General features: G+C 36.5%; 2 protein-coding genes across 3 annotated transcripts; one reads left to right on the top strand and one right to left on the bottom strand.

Annotated features, from left to right (window-relative positions):
* Positions 1-527: 527 nt before the first annotated feature.
* rnf175 (ring finger protein 175) lies at positions 528-9,913 on the bottom strand. 2 transcript variants are annotated; one of them, XM_072657910.1, is made up of 9 exons: positions 9,851-9,913; positions 8,304-8,341; positions 7,505-7,646; positions 5,713-5,867; positions 5,485-5,592; positions 5,081-5,201; positions 4,784-4,917; positions 4,403-4,504; positions 528-2,603 (listed from the first exon to the last, which is right to left on the bottom strand). In XM_072657910.1, exons 1-9 carry the CDS (start codon positions 9,869-9,871, stop codon positions 2,483-2,485), a joined length of 942 nt encoding a protein of 313 aa, XP_072514011.1. In that variant the 5' UTR covers positions 9,872-9,913; the 3' UTR covers positions 528-2,482. The 2 variants fall into 2 exon arrangements, with proteins under 2 accessions (XP_072514011.1, XP_072514012.1); XM_072657911.1 differs by lacking the exon at positions 9,851-9,913 and adding an exon at positions 9,606-9,828.
* Positions 9,914-11,148: 1,235 nt separating this feature from the next.
* ifi44b (interferon induced protein 44b) lies at positions 11,149-16,937 on the top strand. Its single transcript, XM_072657293.1, has 8 exons — positions 11,149-11,234; positions 12,076-12,132; positions 12,250-12,283; positions 12,380-12,590; positions 13,701-13,853; positions 14,467-14,638; positions 15,580-15,680; positions 16,180-16,937. Exons 4-8 carry the CDS (start codon positions 12,399-12,401, stop codon positions 16,351-16,353), a joined length of 792 nt encoding a protein of 263 aa, XP_072513394.1. The 5' UTR covers positions 11,149-11,234; positions 12,076-12,132; positions 12,250-12,283; positions 12,380-12,398; the 3' UTR covers positions 16,354-16,937.
* The last annotated feature ends 2,928 nt before the right edge of the window (positions 16,938-19,865 follow it).

Genomic DNA, 19,865 nt, shown 5'->3' with positions numbered 1-19,865 from the left:
GTGAGTTCATTCAGTTTGCCAAATGTCACCCAACAAGGCAGAAATAGCCCTGCTTTTCTAAATGTACTTTAATATATTATACTGATTTCAGTGCTCCACATTAAGATTGCAAGTATATATGTATTTATACTGAGTACTATGCAAAAAGTGTTCCTTTTTCATTTAGTTTCATTTCCCACTTCTTTAAACGAGCACGTTCCTTTCATTAATATCAGGTTTGTTCTTGCTAAACTATTCAGTGTATGTTGCCCAGATAGCCTGGACTGAAACATCATAGCTTGGATGACCCTTAATGTGTGTTGTAAATAACAGTAATTCCGTCTTAATCTTAAATTAATAGGGACTGTGCTAATTCATTCGTTTCAGCAGTCAGACATTGCAGAAGATGATTTACTGCATACTGTTTACTAAGGAGACTTGTATAAACTATATATTACACTGCAGATTCATACTAGATCATGTTCTTCATGAACTTCATGTTCTCTTATTCATGTTATTGTATATTATCATTGATTGAGTTTACAATATTTATTTCATCGTACTGTAATATTTATTATTTACACTACGCATTTTTTAAAATACTTTTACTTATTAAATTAAATTACAGTACCAGACACACACAGTGAAGCCCCCAAAACAAGGACATATAAGCCAAAAACAATTGCATGAATACATTAATGAAAAGTAACAGTGACAACAATTTGCAAGTATTTAAAAACACTAATGCAGAAATTAAATAGAGAAATAAATAATTGACACTGTTTTAACATCAATTAAGCATAATAATCATTTACGTTTCCCTTATACAACCTAGAGTGCAAATTCCAAGAACTGTAAACAAATTAATAACTGTTCTTTTTTACTTAAAAATTATATTATTCACCTTTCTCTTCACCAAATAATTTTACATGAGCCCACAGCAGCAGCTAAACCAAACTGTCAGTTGATGTGCAAATGTAATAGCCTCTTTTTACACATTGTGAATTATACTGCAGTTCCAGGCTCACACAGTGTATTTTTAGAATTTTTCTGTCTCAATCCCACATATTTCTAGGAACTTCAGTAGTTCTCTTTGCAAACCATATACAGTATGTAACAAGGTTAAAGCTTGAGCTTGTTCAAACAAACAATGTTTCAATCTATAATTATAAGAAAGAGAACCATGATGATGCACTGCACTGGAATTGTTTTGGAGCTGATTCAGTGTTTGTTTTCATTTCTAATACAGCCGTATAATTTAGGCAAGATGCACTTCATGTATTAATATCTTGTAATACACCGACCGACCTTCCTCAGAAGTCAATATTTGGAGCTAAATGTGGAGCATGTGGAGGTCCCTGAAAACTAGGTTGAGCAACCTTCAAATGCTACAGTAAAGAATTCGTAAAGAAGTCACTTGTAGACTAGTTGTATCAAATAACTATGTTCTAATGCACAAAGATTTAATATTTCTCTAATGCATGCACATTAGCCTGCTTCTTTCAGTATGTAATATGATGTTTAGCTTTTCAACAGCTGTTACCCAATCTATTGAAAAATGCCTGGATCATCCTAGATCTGAGATGACATGACATTCTTTACAACATAAGTTAATATCAGAATTTAGTTACTGATTTAAAAATGGCCATAACTAAATTGGTAGATATGGCCAGTTATAAATGCACGGCAGAGGTATGTCAAGAAAGTAGAGATGACTCAATCAGAATCATCTGATATCAGTATTAGGCTCCTATCAGAAGAACGTGCTGGATCAGATGTCAGAAAAAAACAAAAAAAACAATCCAGTCTAATCCTGTAACAAATCTAGCCTAGTTGTGTGTATGCATAGTCGGAGCGGGATAGCCTAATTATGGATGACCATCTTAAGTGAAGTGATTAAAATACAAATTACAGAAAACTTTGTCCGGTATTGCCCATTTTCAAGATTACTGTATCGCTACTGGAAACTAAAAAGAGATTAGCCTGTTAACATGAAGTAAACTAATATTCTTTGTAATTTACAAGGATAGATTAACAAATGCATTATCATGCACATGAAATCTATTCACAGCGCTGAACTGTTACAACCTGAATAAAACAACCAATACGACTATTAAGATCTATAAATACTCAAGCTTAACCAAAATAACAAACATACTTAATGGCAGATCTTTAACAGTGGTTATAATAAAAAAAATCTTTAAGAATGTGACCTACAATGTGTAATGGCACTGAGGGTTATGGTCACATAAACTGACTTTATGAGGCACCATTTTGATAGGAGTGATAAACATTTAAAAACCTACAATAAACAGTTTTAATGTGCAAAATATGTCTGTCACTCATTTTTGAGTGTTGGCAATGGCTGAGGTTAATACTGTGGCTTCTGCTTCGTGTATAAACTAAATTAAATTGTAAAAAAAAAAAAAAAAAGCCATGACCCTTCATATTTTATAAAGTCTCTAATTTACAAATACAGAAAAAGTAAATACTCATGGCAACTTTACTCAAGGCCAAGTGAGAAATTTATCCCATGCACAACACCGATTATGATTGGCTGCCAGGCAACAAGGTACCGTAGCCAATCCAAAAGCTGTCCGTACAAAACGTGTGTTCTCTCCCAGCTGGTGTTCAGACTTAAGGAAGCAGAAAGCCTAAGACACAATCATCATGTAAGATATAATGACACATTGAAACCATAATTTTCAGTAGGGCCCAAAAATCATTTTGCTGACAACATGCTCAATAAGGACCTCTGGGCGATATTATGTAGTGGGCAACACCCCATGCCCTAATAGCTGGTATTTCTCCTTTGGTTAAAAATAGATGCTTCCAATAACCGTCGACCAGTCTCTGAGATAAACTGCGAATAAGGTTTTTCCATGTACAACCAAATTTAAATCACCTACAGAGTCTCAATGGTATTAAATTCTGGACTTTGACTTGGCCATTCCAGAACAGATAGACATTGATATTAAACGATGCTTCAACAGAATTATATATATATAAAAAAAAAAAAAAAAACTCATGCAGGCTGGACAAAAATGATGGTACCCCTGAAAGTAACGTGACCAAGGGGACATGCTAAATCAAGGTGTGTCCACTAATTATCATCACTGGTGTCTACAGTCTTGTAATCAGTCAGTGAGCCTTTATATAGGGCTACAGGTAGTCACTGTGCTGTTTGGTGACATGGTGTGTACCACACTCAACATGGACCAGAGGAAGTGAAGGAAAGAGTTAGGAGTCTCAGGAGATCAGAAAATAAATTACAGACAAGCATGTTAAAGGTAACGTTTATAAGACCATCTCCAAGCATCGAGCTTGATGTTCCTGTGACTACAGTTGCACATATTATTCATAAATTTAAGATCCATGGGACTGTAGCCAACCTCCCTGGACTTGGCCACAGAAGGAAAATTGATGACAAATCAAAGAGACAGATAACACGAATGGTAACAAAAGAGCCCAGAAAACTTCTGAGATTAAAGGTGAACTTCAAGCTCAAGGAACATCAGTGTCAGATCGCGCCACCCATTGTTGTTTGAGCCAAAGTGGGCTTCATGGGAGACAACCAAGGAGGACACCATTGTTGAAAACAAATCATAAAAAAAGCCAGACTGGAATTTGCTAAACTACATGTTGACAAGCCCCAAAGCTTCTGGGAGAATGCCCTATGGACAGATGGAACTTTTTGCCAAGGCACATCAGCTCTATATTAACAGACGGAAAAATGAAGCATATCAAGAACACTGCTGCATCTGGCACAGGGTGTCTTGAATCTCAAGACTATCAAGGGATTCTAGGGAGAAATGTGCTGCCCAGTGTCAGAAAGCTTGGTCTCAGTCGCAGGTCATGGGTCTTGCAACAGGATAATGACCCAAAACACAGCTAAAAACACCCAAGATTGGCTAAGAGGAAAACATTGGACTATTTTGAAGTGGCCTTCTATGAGCCCTGACCTTAATCCTATTGAGCATCTTTGGAGGAAGCTGAAACATGCCGTTTGGAAAAGGCATCCTTCAAACCTGAGACAACTGGAGCAGTTTGCTCATTAGGAATGGGCCAAAATACCTGCTGAGAGGTGCAGAAGTCTCATTGACAGTTACAGGAATCGTTTGATTGCAGTGATTGCCTCAAAAGGTTGTGCAACAAAATATTAAGTTAGGGGTATTATCATTTTTGTCCAGGCCTATTTTATGAGGGTTTTTTTTTTTTAATTCTGAGGCATGGTTCAAAATCAATGTTTTCATTTGTTCATTTTCATTGAATTTCTATTTATTATTACTTTTGTCAGATTCAAGTTATTTCTGTGACCATTGTGGGTTTTCTTTCATTAACTGAGGGGTACCAATAATTTTGTCCATGTGTGTATACCTAAAAGAAAACCAAAAACTGGAAAATAATATAAATTCAAGGATACGGATTGTTCATCATTCTCTTGAGGTCGACTTTTTCGTTGCAGTATGGACAAGTCTGCTTCTTACCCACAATACACCATCCACGAATACAGAATTCATGAAATCTGTTGACCAACACAGAGAGACAGTTAAGATGCTTTATCAGTCATAGGTCAATAACTAGTGAACATGTAAAGTTATCAACTGCCAGAAAAGCGGGACCGTTAATCAGTGAGAGATCAGCATTGTTTGTTATTGTTTAGTAGGCTTATTTATTTGTTGGCCTTCTTGAGAAACTCTGATTACTCAAAATCCCTTTAGAGCTCAAGCTTTTAGGTGTCTTAATAAAGTATGCTAGAGCAAATAACTCTTAAAACTGTAAAATCCCTGGGTAAAAAACATACATATGATTGCAGGAGAGCTGGTAGGTATCCTCAATAATGCCCTCCTCATCCACGTCGACAAACGTCTTTTGTCCACACACAGCGCATATGTCATGACTCAGGTTCCGAGATGGCATTCCACCCACGTTATAATACTGTAACAAATATATAAGTCAAAAAAGACAATTTGCATATTATTGCTACTGTTTCCATTTATATATAGTATAGAGTGTGATACAAAATGAAACATATGAGACATATGATAATTAACTGATTGACAGTAGCCAAAAAAACTACAATCATAAAAAGCCTGTGTACCCCTATAGTGGATGCCATGTAGTCTGAGCAGATTTCAGCAAAGTCACGGCCCATCACTCCATAATACAGCCCATAGAACAGCATGATCACTCCCACATCCATGGAGTCCTCTGCTTTGATCCTTCCAAAAATGAACAAACATGTGTAAAATATCCTAGAAAAATACTGATTCTGTATATTTTCATAATACTGTACTTAGACATTTACACAATGTGTCACAATACGTTTTTTAAATATACCTTTAAGTGGTTTAGTATGCTGCAGAAAAGTAGCGTCACATTTAGAAAATACCATATACAAACTATAAATACAATGATTTAAATTCAATAAATAATCCCACATATATGTTAGTCTTCAGAGCACTATCCAATATCCAAGAGTATGCTGAATAAAAGTTCACCTACCTGAAGAAAACATTGAATCCAAACATAGTAAACATAATGGCAAGATAACCGAACACACCCACAGCGTAGCTCAGTTTATAAATGAGAAGAAACCACTTATACACCATTCTGTAAAAAAGATACATATTCTCTTACTAAACTGTCAATAGTCAAAAATATGAGATACTCAGAGTTTAGAAACATATTTGCACTATGCACCGACACTTATTACATTTAAACATTTAATACCTGGGTGTTCTAACAGAAAGAGGTTTTCGAGTAGCTCTGAAAATGACATAGCTAGTGATCACAGAGAACATGCCCCATGTTGACAGAAATCGCCACCAGTAAAGCTTTATGGTGAAGTACAGAGGCACCACCCACATCTGCAGAAGCGTTACCAACTGCAAGACAAAAAAAGGAAGAAGAAGAGACGAAGAGTATGATGAAGTAATCTTCACTCAAACATGTAGGGCCAGTTTAAGGACAAACCCAATCAAATGTTGCTTGGCTTAGCTAATATAGAAATACTGAATTAACTGCCAAATACTGAATCAGTTATGCTCTGTATATTTGCAACATACAGTGCCTATAAAATTATTTACAACATTGGAAGTTTTGCACTTTTTTCTTTCTTTTTTTCACAAAACTTAGAAGAAAAAAAAACAATGCTTTAAATGTCATGAATGAAGACTGATTTCTACAAAGTAATGTCAATTAAAAAAAAGATATTTATATTTACCCCCTTTAAAGTGACAGACTTAATTTAAGTAAATTAAAACAGTAAAAGATTATTGAAAGTTAGGGGATGGATACAAAAAGGATTTAGTGGGTTTCAAGTCATCTCCTGATGTTCAGTTAAATCCATAATTAAGAAATGAAAAGAATATGTGTAAATCAGTCTAGAACAGGCCATCCTCACAAACTGAGTGACCGTGCAAGGAGACTAGTGAGGAAGGCCACCGCTCTGAATGAGTTAAATTGATGCTGCCACAACCCTGCTTCATGATGGCAATGGTGTGTTTGTGGTGATATGCAGTGTTTGATGTCTGCCAAAAAAAGCGTCTAGTCTGATGGCAAAAAAGCTTCACATTGGTCTCATCAGATCAAAGAAATTTTTCCTGTTGACCTTGGAGTTTCCCACATGCCATTGGGTGGGTAGTCAAGATTATCTGCCATTATGTCATTATCCCATAAAGCTTTGACTGGCAAAGAACATATGCAGAGTCTTTCCAATCTTAGCTTAGAGCTCCTTCAGAGTTTTTTTTTTTTTTTTTTTTTGACAAACGCAGAACGGAGCTAATAGTAATGATACGATAAGATACCAAACATCATTACTGCATTTATTTATCATCCTCTACATCAGTGGTTAAGCTAGCGATCAGGATTTTATTATCATCAGGAAGAAATTTCTCAATGGTAGCATTACATATTTGTATAATGCACGTTGGGTATTGTAGTGAGAAAGCAGTGTATAACATCAAATGCTAGTTTTAGACTGGAAAGCCCCTTTGATATAGTTCTTAACATACATATCAAGAAAATCTAAGTTAGTCTGCATGTCTTTTTCTTTTTTCTACAAGACAGTGGTCAGACCAGTTTTTTTAACCAGTATTCATGTTCTGCAACACAGAAAGGATTTAGGGGACCGAACTTCACATCTGACACCACCTTCAGTGGTTGCTTGCCATTTCTGTTTTAACCAATGACTGTAGAAAACATGGACATCATAAGTCAGTCATTGTAGGAAGTGTAAGCCCACCTTCTTCTAAAAAGAAAGCAAAATAACATTTTAAAAACTGATTTCTGGGGAAAATTTAATAATGTTAATGATTAATATTAGCACATAGAAAACAAACTGTTAAAATTACACACTGGAGATGGAATGTTTAGAGGAAAAAAATGAGCGGTTCTGTCATTTGAAAAATTTGGTGAGAGTTATAGGTGCTAGACCTGTGGCTGCTTCACTTTTGAGAGACGTTGCACTGTCCATGTCTTCTACAATCACTGGTTCTAACTCCCAGATTACTGTGGCACTCACATTGTATGATCTGCAGTGTCTCTGCTTCCACTGGACAAGCACAATTTGAGCAACCACTAGGGTGGCAATAAGGATCAGAACCATCTCAGCGTGCATTGCCTCATGACCTCTGTGTTTGACATGCAGCTTTTCGTGCTGCACCCTAAAGAAAGACAAACACACGCAAAAAGCCAGGTGAACACAGCCTCCCAAACAAGTAAAAGAAAAGAGACCATTTGACACCAATATCGACATATGAATCATTTGGGGTTTCACAGATTTCTTTGTTAAAAATGGGTAGAAAATTGTTTACTGCACTGAATAGATATTTAGAACTGTTGGATTTTGTAAAATGGTATTTGTATATTATGTGTACACAAACTGTGTACAAACTGTGTGAATGCTAATGATGGCAGGCACAGTAGTAGGGGTTAGCGATATACAATATGCATTACAATATTGAGTTGAGATGTTTATGAAGTTTTATCAGTTGGAACAAACAATTTCCAGAAGAAAATTATATTGTTAAATTTAAAACATACTTTAAAAAACATGAATACAATCATCAATCTTACACAGTCCTCTGTCCAAACATCGACCTAAATGTGCTCTAAGGTTATGGATATTAGACCTTGAGCACAGTGAATAAGAACTGGTTCCATCCCATGACTGGCAAATCCAGTGATGCATATCATATAACAACAATTTGCAAAATCTAAGCTTTCCTTGGACCTTTACACCAAATAATACTCTGCTTAAAACGTTCCTGACGCTCCAAAGATATAGTGCAAAAAAATTAGTGCATTTAAAATATACTCACTTCCAGTTTTCTCTGTAAGACATTTTCAACGGATCTCCCTGTGTGGGGGGGAAAAAAAAAAAAACATTAATAAAACTGACAGTCCGTCACTCTGGATAAAGCTCCATAAGACTTTACTCCAAATTAATAGCCCTTCTACTGATGTTTTAACATGACTTATTTCATTTTGCTTTCCGTTTTGTGTTGCTACATGCAATTCTGTGCTACTGTCAGACTAATCTGACAGTACAGCATTGGCTTATTAATTCTTCCTGACAACATTTCCTATATGCAGGATCGGATTGGTGACATTGCAGAGAGAGAACTGCTAATATTTTCCCAAAGCATCTTAGTGTTAAGATCATCTTAACTGGTAGGTTGTGTGTTGCATTGGCTGTGAATAATTCTCAACTAAGAAGACAAGACTCTCTTAAGACATTATAGAGAAGTAATCAGACTAAACTACAAAATTTCCTACAGAAAATGCAGAATGATTGTGCAGCTAGCGTGACAGTTGATAGGCTGTTGCTATGTGGTTTCTGTGGTATTCAATGTGATGCTAGATGGATGCTACAATATTGCAAGATGATTGATATAGTTTTGTTTAGTTGTTGCTAGGGTATTGTTAGGCGCTTGCATGGCAGTCCCATGACTTGATATTCAAGATGGTTGCTACAGTCTTACTAAGTGCTTGATAGAGGAGTGTTATAGCTTTGCAATGTGATTGCTATGACATTTCTGGTGCTTGCCATGATACTGCTTAGTAATTGCTAGGCAGTTACTTTGGCATCCCAGGTGGTAGCAATAGTGTCTCAGGCGGTAGCTCAGGCACTGCCCAGTGGTTGCTTTGGTACCCCATGTGGTTGGTTAGCTAGGTGTTACTAGTCTAGTCTTAGCTATATCACCTTGGCAGGTTTGCACTCCATTCATTCCTGTGGGGTGCAATCCGCAAAAACCCTGCTATATATTATAGCTGTATATTACAAAGCTGTAGACCAGCCCGAATCAGCCTAGCTAGCGCTACAAACCTTACATTGAGGTTAACAGGCGGACATATCTGATTTGTAAATTGTACTAATGTGTTAGCTACATTAGCTTTAAGCATTGCATGCATTACATTAGCGCTCTATGTAAAATACAGTACAGACTAGTCCACTTGACACGCCACCTAATGCACCTACGTTAGCCTAATTAGCTAGCTAGCTAGCTAGCTACGTAAACAACAGCCCCTCCGGTGTGTCACGAAATATTAGCCACAGCTCCTATATAATTCATTTCAGATGACGAGCTTTTCTAATAAACTACACGTAAAAGCTGACTTACACGGTCACTGCCACGTACACAGAGGAACACAAGCCTACAGTTCAGCTAGCCACATAGCTAGCACTAGCTGTTATCTAGCTCGTCTAAGCTAGCTAGTTAAATAAGCACTGAAACAGAGCTTGCCGCCAGCTCCAAAAACAGAAATGTAGCTCTATAACGTTTACCATAAATGGAAAATCAAATAATAACCACAAGATAGCTACTCAGGTTCGTAGTTTTATCTATTGGCACAACAGCTAAGCTACCTGAGGTTGCAGCCCAGCCATAGTCCCTGTTCTTCTTCTAATTAGCTATGTTTTTAAAGCCGGCTGGAAAACCAGCACTACCGCTGCCAACTGGACAGGAGTGTGGAGCATTGAGTGTGATTTTTAAAATTATTTATTTTAATGATTCATTATAATTAATCATTATCATCATCATCAAAAAAAAAAAAAAATACAGCAGCTACATACCTGCTGAACATAACATCTTAGACCAGCACGAATGATATATTTTTATTAATGCTGGTATGGCGTTGGTTGAGCCATATACAAGCGTTTAAAACTTTTTTTGATTTTTGATGTTCTGGTGCTGGTTGACCAGTGTACCAGGGTTCTGGTCTGGTAATGCTGTGTGGTAGTCTAGTAATGGTGTAGTGGCCCCACATGCCATTTACCTGGGTTTATGGGGTGTGAATAGCAACTACTAAAACTGTAGAGTATCAGTTCCAGGCAAGTTTATTTGGGTATTTATGGGCACACATAGGCTGTATTTGGAGAAACTAGCTAGTTTTTTTTAGTTTTTTTATGGGCTTTACCAAGAGTGCATATATATATATATATATATTTCATCGCTGTCACACACACACACACACACAAAAACATGCATCTCCAAATTGCTAACTTTACAGGAGAATGAAAAACCTTCTTTACTTACAGTGAAAGTTAATCTACAAAATGTTATCCCATGTAATTTTGGATCATTTCAATTGAGATTTTGACACAATGAAACAAAAACAACATCCGTCAGATTCACATGATGTCAAAAAGTGAAAAACTTAAACTTAAAAATGGAAAAAAACAAGGTTTTGCGTGACAGTGATGATATATGCTGTGTATACATAAAGTATAAATAATAGTTTTACCTGTAGTCAAATATATAGTTAATGTTCTAAATGCAACTAAGTCCACAAATCTTCAAAGACACCCCTCTGCACATTACAAAGTAAATAATTACTGTTTATACTGTAATAATAATTTAAAAAACACACATTAAATGTGGCAAGGCATGTGCAAAGTATGTTTTATTTCAGAAATTGAACAGACATTGTGTCTACAATGTGAAGGAAGTGTTTATACTTAAGTTTGCCATGTGGAAAGACTAGTCAGTAGCTTATGGTTCTAAAGATCTTAATGAAACGTAACTAAACTCAATCTAAAAAAAGACTGTGTGCAGTGATGTTTGGCTCTCAGTCACAAACCATGAAGGGACATGATACGGGGCAGTGGGATGTCTCATGAGCTAAAATGAAAGTAAAAGTGCAGTAAGAGCCAGTATTTCCTCAGGGGCATACACAGTGCAGAGCTGGACCAACAGAGGACAATTCTCATAATTTCTAATAATTATTTTTTCTTTATTCTCTTTATTCAGGTAAGTGAAACAATCATTCCTGTTGTATTGAACAAACTAAAAAGCAATCCATATTGTTGTCAATCTTTCAGTTTTTAAATATTTGCTGGTGTCACAAAGTAAAGTTCAGAATCCCAGTATGATGGTTATTAGTAATGAGAAATTTACAAAGTCAGCTATTTATTAATGGTCAATTTGCACTTAGTGGTTCCGTATGTGACACATACAACTCAGATTATTGTTGTATATGGTACTTTATAACCGTTTTAGATGTGATTTTGCGAAGGCAGTTCATATCCACTGTGGAAAACAGGAAGTTAGCATTGTTTTGTAGTTATGGACAAACATATCTTGGAGGGTGGAGAGACTGTAAGGTGTGTGCAATTCATATCAACCGTATTTTGAGCTGAAATGCAGATGAAATAGCCTTATTAATTGCAATAATTCCAATTAGAGCTTTTATATTGCCGTAAAAAAACAGCACATCACAAGTTAGGCTGTGAAAGATAGAAGCGAGAGCTTGATAGAGAACTTGAAATGAGTTTGTATCAGTATGGCCAAGGGCCAAGAGTGGAACACCTAGTAATAAAGAGGACAGATAGATTGATCTTACAAAGAAGTGAGATGGTGGTTGAGTAAATAAATTTAATTTGATTTATTAGCTCATAGTGTTGTAAATAAATAGTCATTTATGAGCAAGAAGAGAGAGACAATGCCAAGAAAAAACTCCCTGTGATGTGAAAGGAACCTTGTGAGTAGGTGAACGAATAGTTCGCTGAAAAGTTTATTTGTACTTGTGTGCTGGAGTAAGTCAAGAATAGCAGGAGAACTGAATTGTTTCACTGCATCATGTTCACTGCAGGTGAAGTGCAAAATGTTCAGTAGGCTTCTAGGTACACCTCTCCCCCTTTATCCCCAGGTAAGTTTCTGAAGAAAATTTATATGGATTAAGATTTTCTATATATAACTCTGATCACACTAAACTTTTATATTTGGTTATATAAGTATTAAATTAAATTCATTGTCATTTTCACAGAATTTGATGAACCATGGAGGCTGGTGACTTGGAGGTATGAGCAGTGACTATAAACAAACCTTTGCAGTCCATATTTCCCATAAATCAGCCACATTTGTCAAGCTAATTTCCTTTTATGTTTACTAAATAGTGAAGCTAACAGAAAAGAAATGTTGAGAAAACTGAAGGAATTCCAGCTTAGTACACCAGAAGTCAATCAGCTCAATATTCTGCTGCATGGCCCAATCGGAGGAGGAAAGTCCAGTTTTATCAACTCGGTCAACACCGTTCTCCAAGGCCACAACACAACTGGTGCACTGGCAGATTCAGCAGTTGGTAAAAGTTTCAGCTTCACTGTGAAGGTAATAATAAAGCAACAGTTCGATAGGAGCTTTAGACTGGCACCAAGACTGTCATGTTTCAGGGGTGACCAGGTTTTGGCACCCCTGGTCAAATTACATGTGTTGATTGATTTTGTCAAGTTCACATCTCCTGCACATTATAAAGCATAATTACTGTGTTTTTGTTCAATTGAATGTTGGAAATGAAATTATCCTCCTTTTTTACATTTAGGTGTATTTCCTGTAGAGGATTTGTTAACCTAATTTCACTTAGAACATCCAAAAATTTAGTTGCATAGGTTTATAACACACCCATATAGAAACGTCAGATTGCTTCCCCCACTGCGATATAAAAGGGCTCTCAGAGGCTACTTTCGGGTAGTGTCTCTCTTGGTGAGAGATTGCTGGATATGCCTCTATGATGCACTCAAAGACATTTTGCCCAGTTGACTAAAAGAGGACTTTGAGAGGGGATGCATTACTGCACTGGACCAGGAAGGTCGATTTGATGAATTGCCATACAGGCCTTTTTAATCATGATGTTACAAGGTGTTGGGAGCAGTAGCTATATGAGCACACGGCCACAAACTGCTATGAACTGGAATTGTCATTCTCAGTGACAAATCCAGGTACTGTTTGGGATCTGATGAACGTCAGATTGTGTTTGAAGGCCTTGTGGTGAGTGTTTCAATTCTGCCTTTGATGTGGAGTGACACACTGTTGAATGACAACTGAAGACTTCCAGGATGCAAGATTAAAACAACCATTTCACTCCATCTTTTGTACTTCATGAAATTATCTACAGTTGTGAGTACCATCTGGCAGCAACAGTAGCGGTGAATTCCTACTCAACCTACAGAGCAGAAGCCCTGGTGGTTACACCTGCAATAACAGCATCAAGCCAACAAACCACAGACATCAGCAAACGAGTGAAATGCATGCTCAATTGTGTTACAGTCTAGTGACTGACCTGGCCAGTCTACTTCCATTTTGTTCTTTTGTTTTATTTTGGGTCACTGTATTGTTGCAAGATGAAGTTCTAATTTGCCTCACAGAGATGTACAACTGTTAAACTGTTTCCACAAAGACTGAACATGTCCTTTCAGAATATTTTCTGTGTTTTCTGTCCAGTTCAAATATCACAGGCTGAAGAAAGATGTTCTGGGATCTTTCTATCCGTTTTCCTTTGCTGATATCATGGGTCTGGAACCAGGAACTTCAAGGGGGGTTCACACAGAGGATATAATCAACATATTAAATGGTCACATGAAAAGTGGCTACACAGTAAGTTGCTAAATTGCCAGCACAGACACAATAAATAAATTACTATAAATACAAAAAAATCTCACAAACTACACTCTCACAAAAGCCTATTGTAAGCTTTTTATATTTAACCTTTAGATATTCTCAGTCATTCACATATCTGTCTGCTCAAATGCACCACCTTCATGGCAGCCTTGGTGTTTCCGGTAATTAGCTCACACCAATCAGGTTGATGTCAGCAGTTGAGAATTGCTTTACAAAAAAAGTCAAAAGTAAGAAACAACCTTGCCATTACCAGGGTGATTTCTTAACATTTGGGGAGTCATCCTACTTTTTGCTAAGACTGTAAGACATAAAAAAAAATATTCAAACAGCTAAAGTATACACTCATTTTCACTACCTTTATATATATATATATATATATATATATATATAGCCAAAAGTTCAGTCAAGTTAATTAATGGAAAAGAGAGGCTCACAGCTGTATTTAAGAGAAATGTAAATAACATCTTCAAAAACACAGAAAAGTCTATTACGATTTATAATGGTATTGCGTGCAATAGTTCTACAGTAAGCTTAGTTTTGATTTATACATTTGATTTTAAATTGCTAATGACTTTTGTTTCTCTTTTAGTTCAATCCTGTTAGTCCACTTAATGAAGAAAATCTAAACTACAACAGCGAGCCCAGTCTGAAAGACAAAGTTCATTGTCTGGTGAGTGTTCTGCCAGCAGACAACATTTCCCTCATCTCTGAAGAAGTGAATCAGAAGATGAAGTATGTTCGCGAAAAAGCTCGCAAGTTGGGTACGCATACTATTTATATCTATTAGTGATGTACCGAAAACGAAACCAAAACTCAGGACATTTTTTCTTCCATCAAAATAACCATTTTTTTGTATTTTTAATTATGGTAAAAATATACAACTATAAAAAACTATAACACCAAGGTAACAAGAAAAATGCAAAACAATTGGCTAGATTGGCTAGGCAAACTCCGACAAAATGCTCTGTGTGCCGCATTTTCCTTATCGCCATTGAAATGCTTACATGTGGCCTCAGTAAGATGTTAACGAGTTCATGCCATAAATGTTATGCATATTAACAATGAACACTAAACACCTGTTTTGGTTCCAAAATGAGAAAAAAAATCTCAGAATCAGAGCCACGGATTATACTAAAAGAAACATAAAACTTGTAATAAAATACAGCATCAAATATAACATTTTGTGAATAAAGCATATCAACACAAGATCTAATGTAACAACTTCCATCCACTTTTTTAAAAAAGTAAAAATTTCTGATGACTTCTTTGAAATGCTAAAGCATCTATCCTAACAAATCTATCCTCAGTCCATATCTGTATATATACCTGATTGCCTGAGCCACATACAAAGCTGTTATACAAAAAAATCTGTATTAATAATGTGTGATGTCAAGTTAATCTTAACTGCAATTGATGTATCTTTCAAATGTATGAATTAATCAGTTCAAAGAAGAGCGAAGGAAAGAAACAGCATTTCTAATTTTCTAAACCATTTAAGTTTCTGTCCATTCTTTTAGTCCAAATGTCTTATTCCACTTTAAAATTGTCACTTTTAACCGCTTCTGCTGATAACCTTTAATTGCTACTATCTATACTAATCAACTAGCTGATCAGTTCTATCATACTGTCCACCATGTAAGCAAGTGTTTTGGTTGCGGCATCTTCTCATGTAAAAAAATACGACTAATATCAATATCAACAGAAATTCCCCAAGCCATTGTAATGTCCATGGTGGACAAAGCATGTCCACTAGTCAGCAAGGACCTGACAAAGATTTACACCAGCAAGAAAATAAAAGACAAGGTAAGTACACCTTTTTTTTCATACCTGTTTACACCACTGTAGATTTATTCCTTATGTCACATGGGGCCAAAAAGTATTTAGTCAGCCACTGATTGAGCAAGTTCTTCTACTTAGAAAGATGAGAGAGGTCTGTAATTTTCATCATAGGTACACTTCAACTATGAAAGACAAAATGAACAGAAATCCAGGAAATCACACTGTAGGATTTTTAAAGAATTTATTTGTAAATTATAGTGGAAAATAAGTATTTGGTCATCCACAAACAAGCAAGATTTATGGCTCTTACAGACCTGTAACTTCTTTAAGAAGCTTTTCTGTCCTCCACTCATCGTATTGAGTTGAACTTGAGTTATTATTGACCAAATACTTATTTTCCAACACTTTTGTATCCATTTTGCAAGACATAGTTCTTACTAAAATACAGATACAGCAGTTAAAAATACAAATGTGACATTTTTAAAAAGTGTGTACGGAACAAAATTCTGTGTTTGACCTATAGATGAAGGAGTGCAGTGACAAAGTGGGAGTGCCAATGAACTGTATCTTCCCTGTGATGAACTACCATGAGCAGGTTACCAATGACCTTTATCAGGATGTGTTGATTCTGATGGCAATGACAGATATCATTACATTTGCAAATGATTATGTAGTAGAACAGGTTTACACAGAATAGCCTGCCATAGGTTTAACATTTTTTGTCAAGGACAAGACAAAATGGGCAGCAGTGACAGCTTTGTAAGCAAGGGCTAAAAGCACCAGGCAGATATTAAGGTAGATAAATGTTAGCTGTTCCTATTCCGTTATTTATTATTATATATTATTATTATAAATTATTTTGTATTTTGTAATGTGACATCACCTGGCCTCTTTTGAGTTTAATGTTTTATCTTTTAAATTCCAAGTGTCAAGCTTTGTTTAAATAGCTATGGGATTTACAATGTTGTAAAATAATGAAGTTTTAAAAAAAGTCATTAAATAAAATTCACTTAATATAGTTATTTTTAAATTGTTTTAATTGAAGGTTTATAACATTTCACGCATGCTGTCCAATACAGTGGACAGGTATTAAAAAATACAAAGAATAGATCATAGATGTTGTTATCTCACATGACTGTTCTCTAAAATGTTCATCTAAAATAATACTACTTTTGTACTGAGCATCTGTTCTCTGTTTTAAAAGTAAAGTTTTGTGTTTTTTAATGAATGACTAATGCAATTAAAATTGAATAGTGAAAAATAAATTACAAATGAACACTGTTAATGTGTGTTGTCCCCCTCAGTGAACAGTTGTGTATATTTATCAAAAATAATGACATTTTACAAGATGAATGTTCCGTGAAACTTTGCACACAAAGGCTCTTTCTGTAGATTCATCTTGTAACATGTCGTGCCATTGGTGTGATGCCAATGTATAAATGTGCAATTTATTTCTATGTTGTAGAAGCAAAAAACATAAATAGAATCATGCTTGAAATGTTGAGATGATTTCAACAGACATAAAATACACTACATGCATGATATGGACTTTATCTGAGCTTTTTATCCAGTCAATGTCTGGCAAAAATATGGAAGAGGTGAAATTGGAATGCCACTCCAAACACCTCCTAGCGTTTGTCCTTCTGCACTTATACACTGTGTATAGCGAGACAGACAGGGGAACACTTGCAGAGATGGATCTAAGTAAGATTTATTAAAACACAAAAGGAATACAAAATAAGGTGCAAAGAAAACAAGGTGCAGCAATCTAACAGACAAAACTGGAAATCAAACAAAATGTGACAAACCAAATGGTGAACACAACAAACCTGGGACTGGGAGTAACAGGGAGCAACAGGGGAGAACAGAAAGCAGCCACAAGCTGAGCTTTTGCGAGTGTGTTGTGAATCTGCTTCATGAGCCACTGGGGAGCATGAACTGGATGTGATTTAACAGAACTGCTTAGAGAACCAGACTTGAAGACAGCTTGACCAAGACAAGATGACAGCTTAAAGGATCACGCAAGGTTTAATTCATGGCAACTACAGGCTGGAGCGAGGCTCCTTAAATGCTCCCAGTCCCAGGTGCAACACATGATCACAAAATGAAGACAAATGAGGCGGAAGTCCTTATATGGGCCTATGGGCGGCGCCCCGGGATCGCCTGGGGGAGGGTCCGATAACACGGCAACTCTTGCTACAGACAGGGCCTTAATCTGTTGAGGAACAGGGCTACCAGAGTGGCCTGAATACACCCACTGCCCGCGGTTAAGGTACGGAACTCTAGCGCGTAGTGAGCTGCCGGCTGGTTGCCCCACACCATCCAATCCTCCAAAAGCCTTTGCCTCACTGCACGTGCAGATGTACTCACATCTGCCTACTGCCATTTCTATGCAAGCTCTGCACTGGTGGTGACCCAATCCTGTAGCTTCATCCTCTTTAGGAGACGGTCCTAAAATATTGCTATTGCACCTCTCTCTTTTAGGTTCTTGATGATTAAATAAATAGTTGTTTTACAAGCAGCAATTTCCTTGCCTGTGAAACCCTTTTTATGCAATGCAATGATGACTGCAAGGAGGTAACCATGGCTTACAGAAGAAAACTTCAAGCACCCCCACCCTTTTAAAGCAACCAATTTGCTCTTCTAATCAGCATTATCTGTTGCCTTGTCCTCGTAAAAACTTCCTCGTGAGATAACGAGAAGATCACTGAAATGATGTCAGCAGGCCATTTTGTGGCAGGGCTGAAATGTAGTTGGTGGAATGCAGTCATTTTTGTGATCAAGTTCATTTTCATGGCAAGGGTTGATTTTAAAATGAATTGCAATTAATCTGATCACTCTTTACAATGTATAGTTAATGATTTAAAGATTTGTGTCAGTCTCAAAACCTTTTGCCACGACTGTACATAACTTTCTGAACAGAGATTCTTAATTTCAAAGGAAACTATACCTCAACTCAGCCTGGAAGCCAACACAAAGTTCCATTTCCAACTTGTGGAAAGTAAGTGTCACGTAATCAAGTACCCCGAGCTGAATACGACACATGCTTTGTTGATGTATTAGTTTTAAGCCAGCAGACAACATGCACAGGTCTAAAGAAATTGATTGTATCCCCAGAGAATGCCAGAAGCCAGAGTCATGACAGCCAATTGCTATTCCTTGAAAAAATATATTTAAAAAAACAATTATGAGAATGATTTTTTTATTCAAATGTTTTACAGCACACATCAAAATTAGTTATTTACATAAGAACACTGCAATATATACAGAATCATATTCCAGATTTTAATAATCATAAACACAAGGTTAAATAATAATAATAAAACCATAGTTACTGAACTGAGTTGCATTTTTGTCATGTTATGTAATATTATGGGGTGAAGTATTGATTTGGCAGAATTCACGGTGTTGTATTCTTTTGTGTGTTTGTCCTTTAGTGTTGACTACTATGTAATATGTAATACAACCTTTGGGAATCTTTTCTTAATGCCTCCCCCCACCTTCAAGATACATAATCAGAAGAGTGTTTTCACAGTCTTTTAAGCCAGGAAAATAAATCAAGGTTACAGTAAGAGGAGAGAAGATATGTTTACAATAGATTTTCATTTTTAATATAAGATTAAGCATGTATTACTGTACCTTGTGTCTTGTTTAATGTATTGCCTGCCTTACAAAAGTCCATTAGCCTGATTCAGTGAAAAAGTGGTTCTCAGTTTTGTGTGTGTGTGTGCGTGCATATAAAAAGTGTAAAAGTGTGGCATGTGCCTCAGAGCAAAAAGCCAAGGGACTTAAACTTGATTTTATCATTAGCAATTAGAAAACAACACTACCATTTAGCTTTCTTATACACTGATCAACTATAACATTAAAACATCTCTGAAACAGGAGGTGTTGGTATCTTGATATGCAGTGGTCAGTGTCAACCAAAAATAGTCCAAGTAAGGACAACCAGGGACTGAGTCATAAGCACCCAAGGCTCACGGACACACACTGAGTAAGGCTAGCCCACCTGGGCTGATACCAAAGAGTCGCTCTTACAGCACAGAAAAAGTTGGCTATATCTTGTGCAGTCACTGCACTGATGGGTCAGATCTGTTTTAGGGGCATGAGGGGGACCTACAAAATACTGGCTTTTAGACTTGGGCAGGTTTTAATGTTATGGCTAATCGGTGTAAAAGTTAGTGTCACTGCTAGGCTGATGTCTGTGTC

This window comes from Salminus brasiliensis, chromosome 15 (assembly GCF_030463535.1).
Source record: "Salminus brasiliensis chromosome 15, fSalBra1.hap2, whole genome shotgun sequence".
NCBI lineage: Eukaryota > Metazoa > Chordata > Actinopteri > Characiformes > Bryconidae > Salminus > Salminus brasiliensis.
Note: the sequence above shows the minus strand (reverse complement) of the source record. Positions and strands in the feature narration are given on the sequence as shown.

What these genes read in the sequence shown, in the direction of transcription:
- rnf175 (XM_072657910.1), bottom strand. Translation starts at nt 9,871, where the DNA reads ATGGCTGGGCTGCAACCTCAG. An exon ending in GACACTGCAGATCATACAAT is followed by an intron (nt 5,868 to 7,504) that starts GTGAGTGCCACA and finishes TTTGTCTTGCAG; the next exon opens with TTGGTAACGCTTCTGCAGAT. An exon ending in ACATGGCATCCACTATAGGG is followed by an intron (nt 4,918 to 5,080) that starts GTACACAGGCTT and finishes TATTTGTTACAG; the next exon opens with TATTATAACGTGGGTGGAAT.
- ifi44b (XM_072657293.1), top strand. Translation starts at nt 12,399, where the DNA reads ATGTTGAGAAAACTGAAGGAATTCCAGCTTAGTACACCAGAAGTCAAT. An exon ending in GTTTCAGCTTCACTGTGAAG is followed by an intron (nt 12,591 to 13,700) that starts GTAATAATAAAG and finishes TTTTCTGTCCAG; the next exon opens with TTCAAATATCACAGGCTGAA. An exon ending in CGAAAAAGCTCGCAAGTTGG is followed by an intron (nt 14,639 to 15,579) that starts GTACGCATACTA and finishes CAATATCAACAG; the next exon opens with AAATTCCCCAAGCCATTGTA.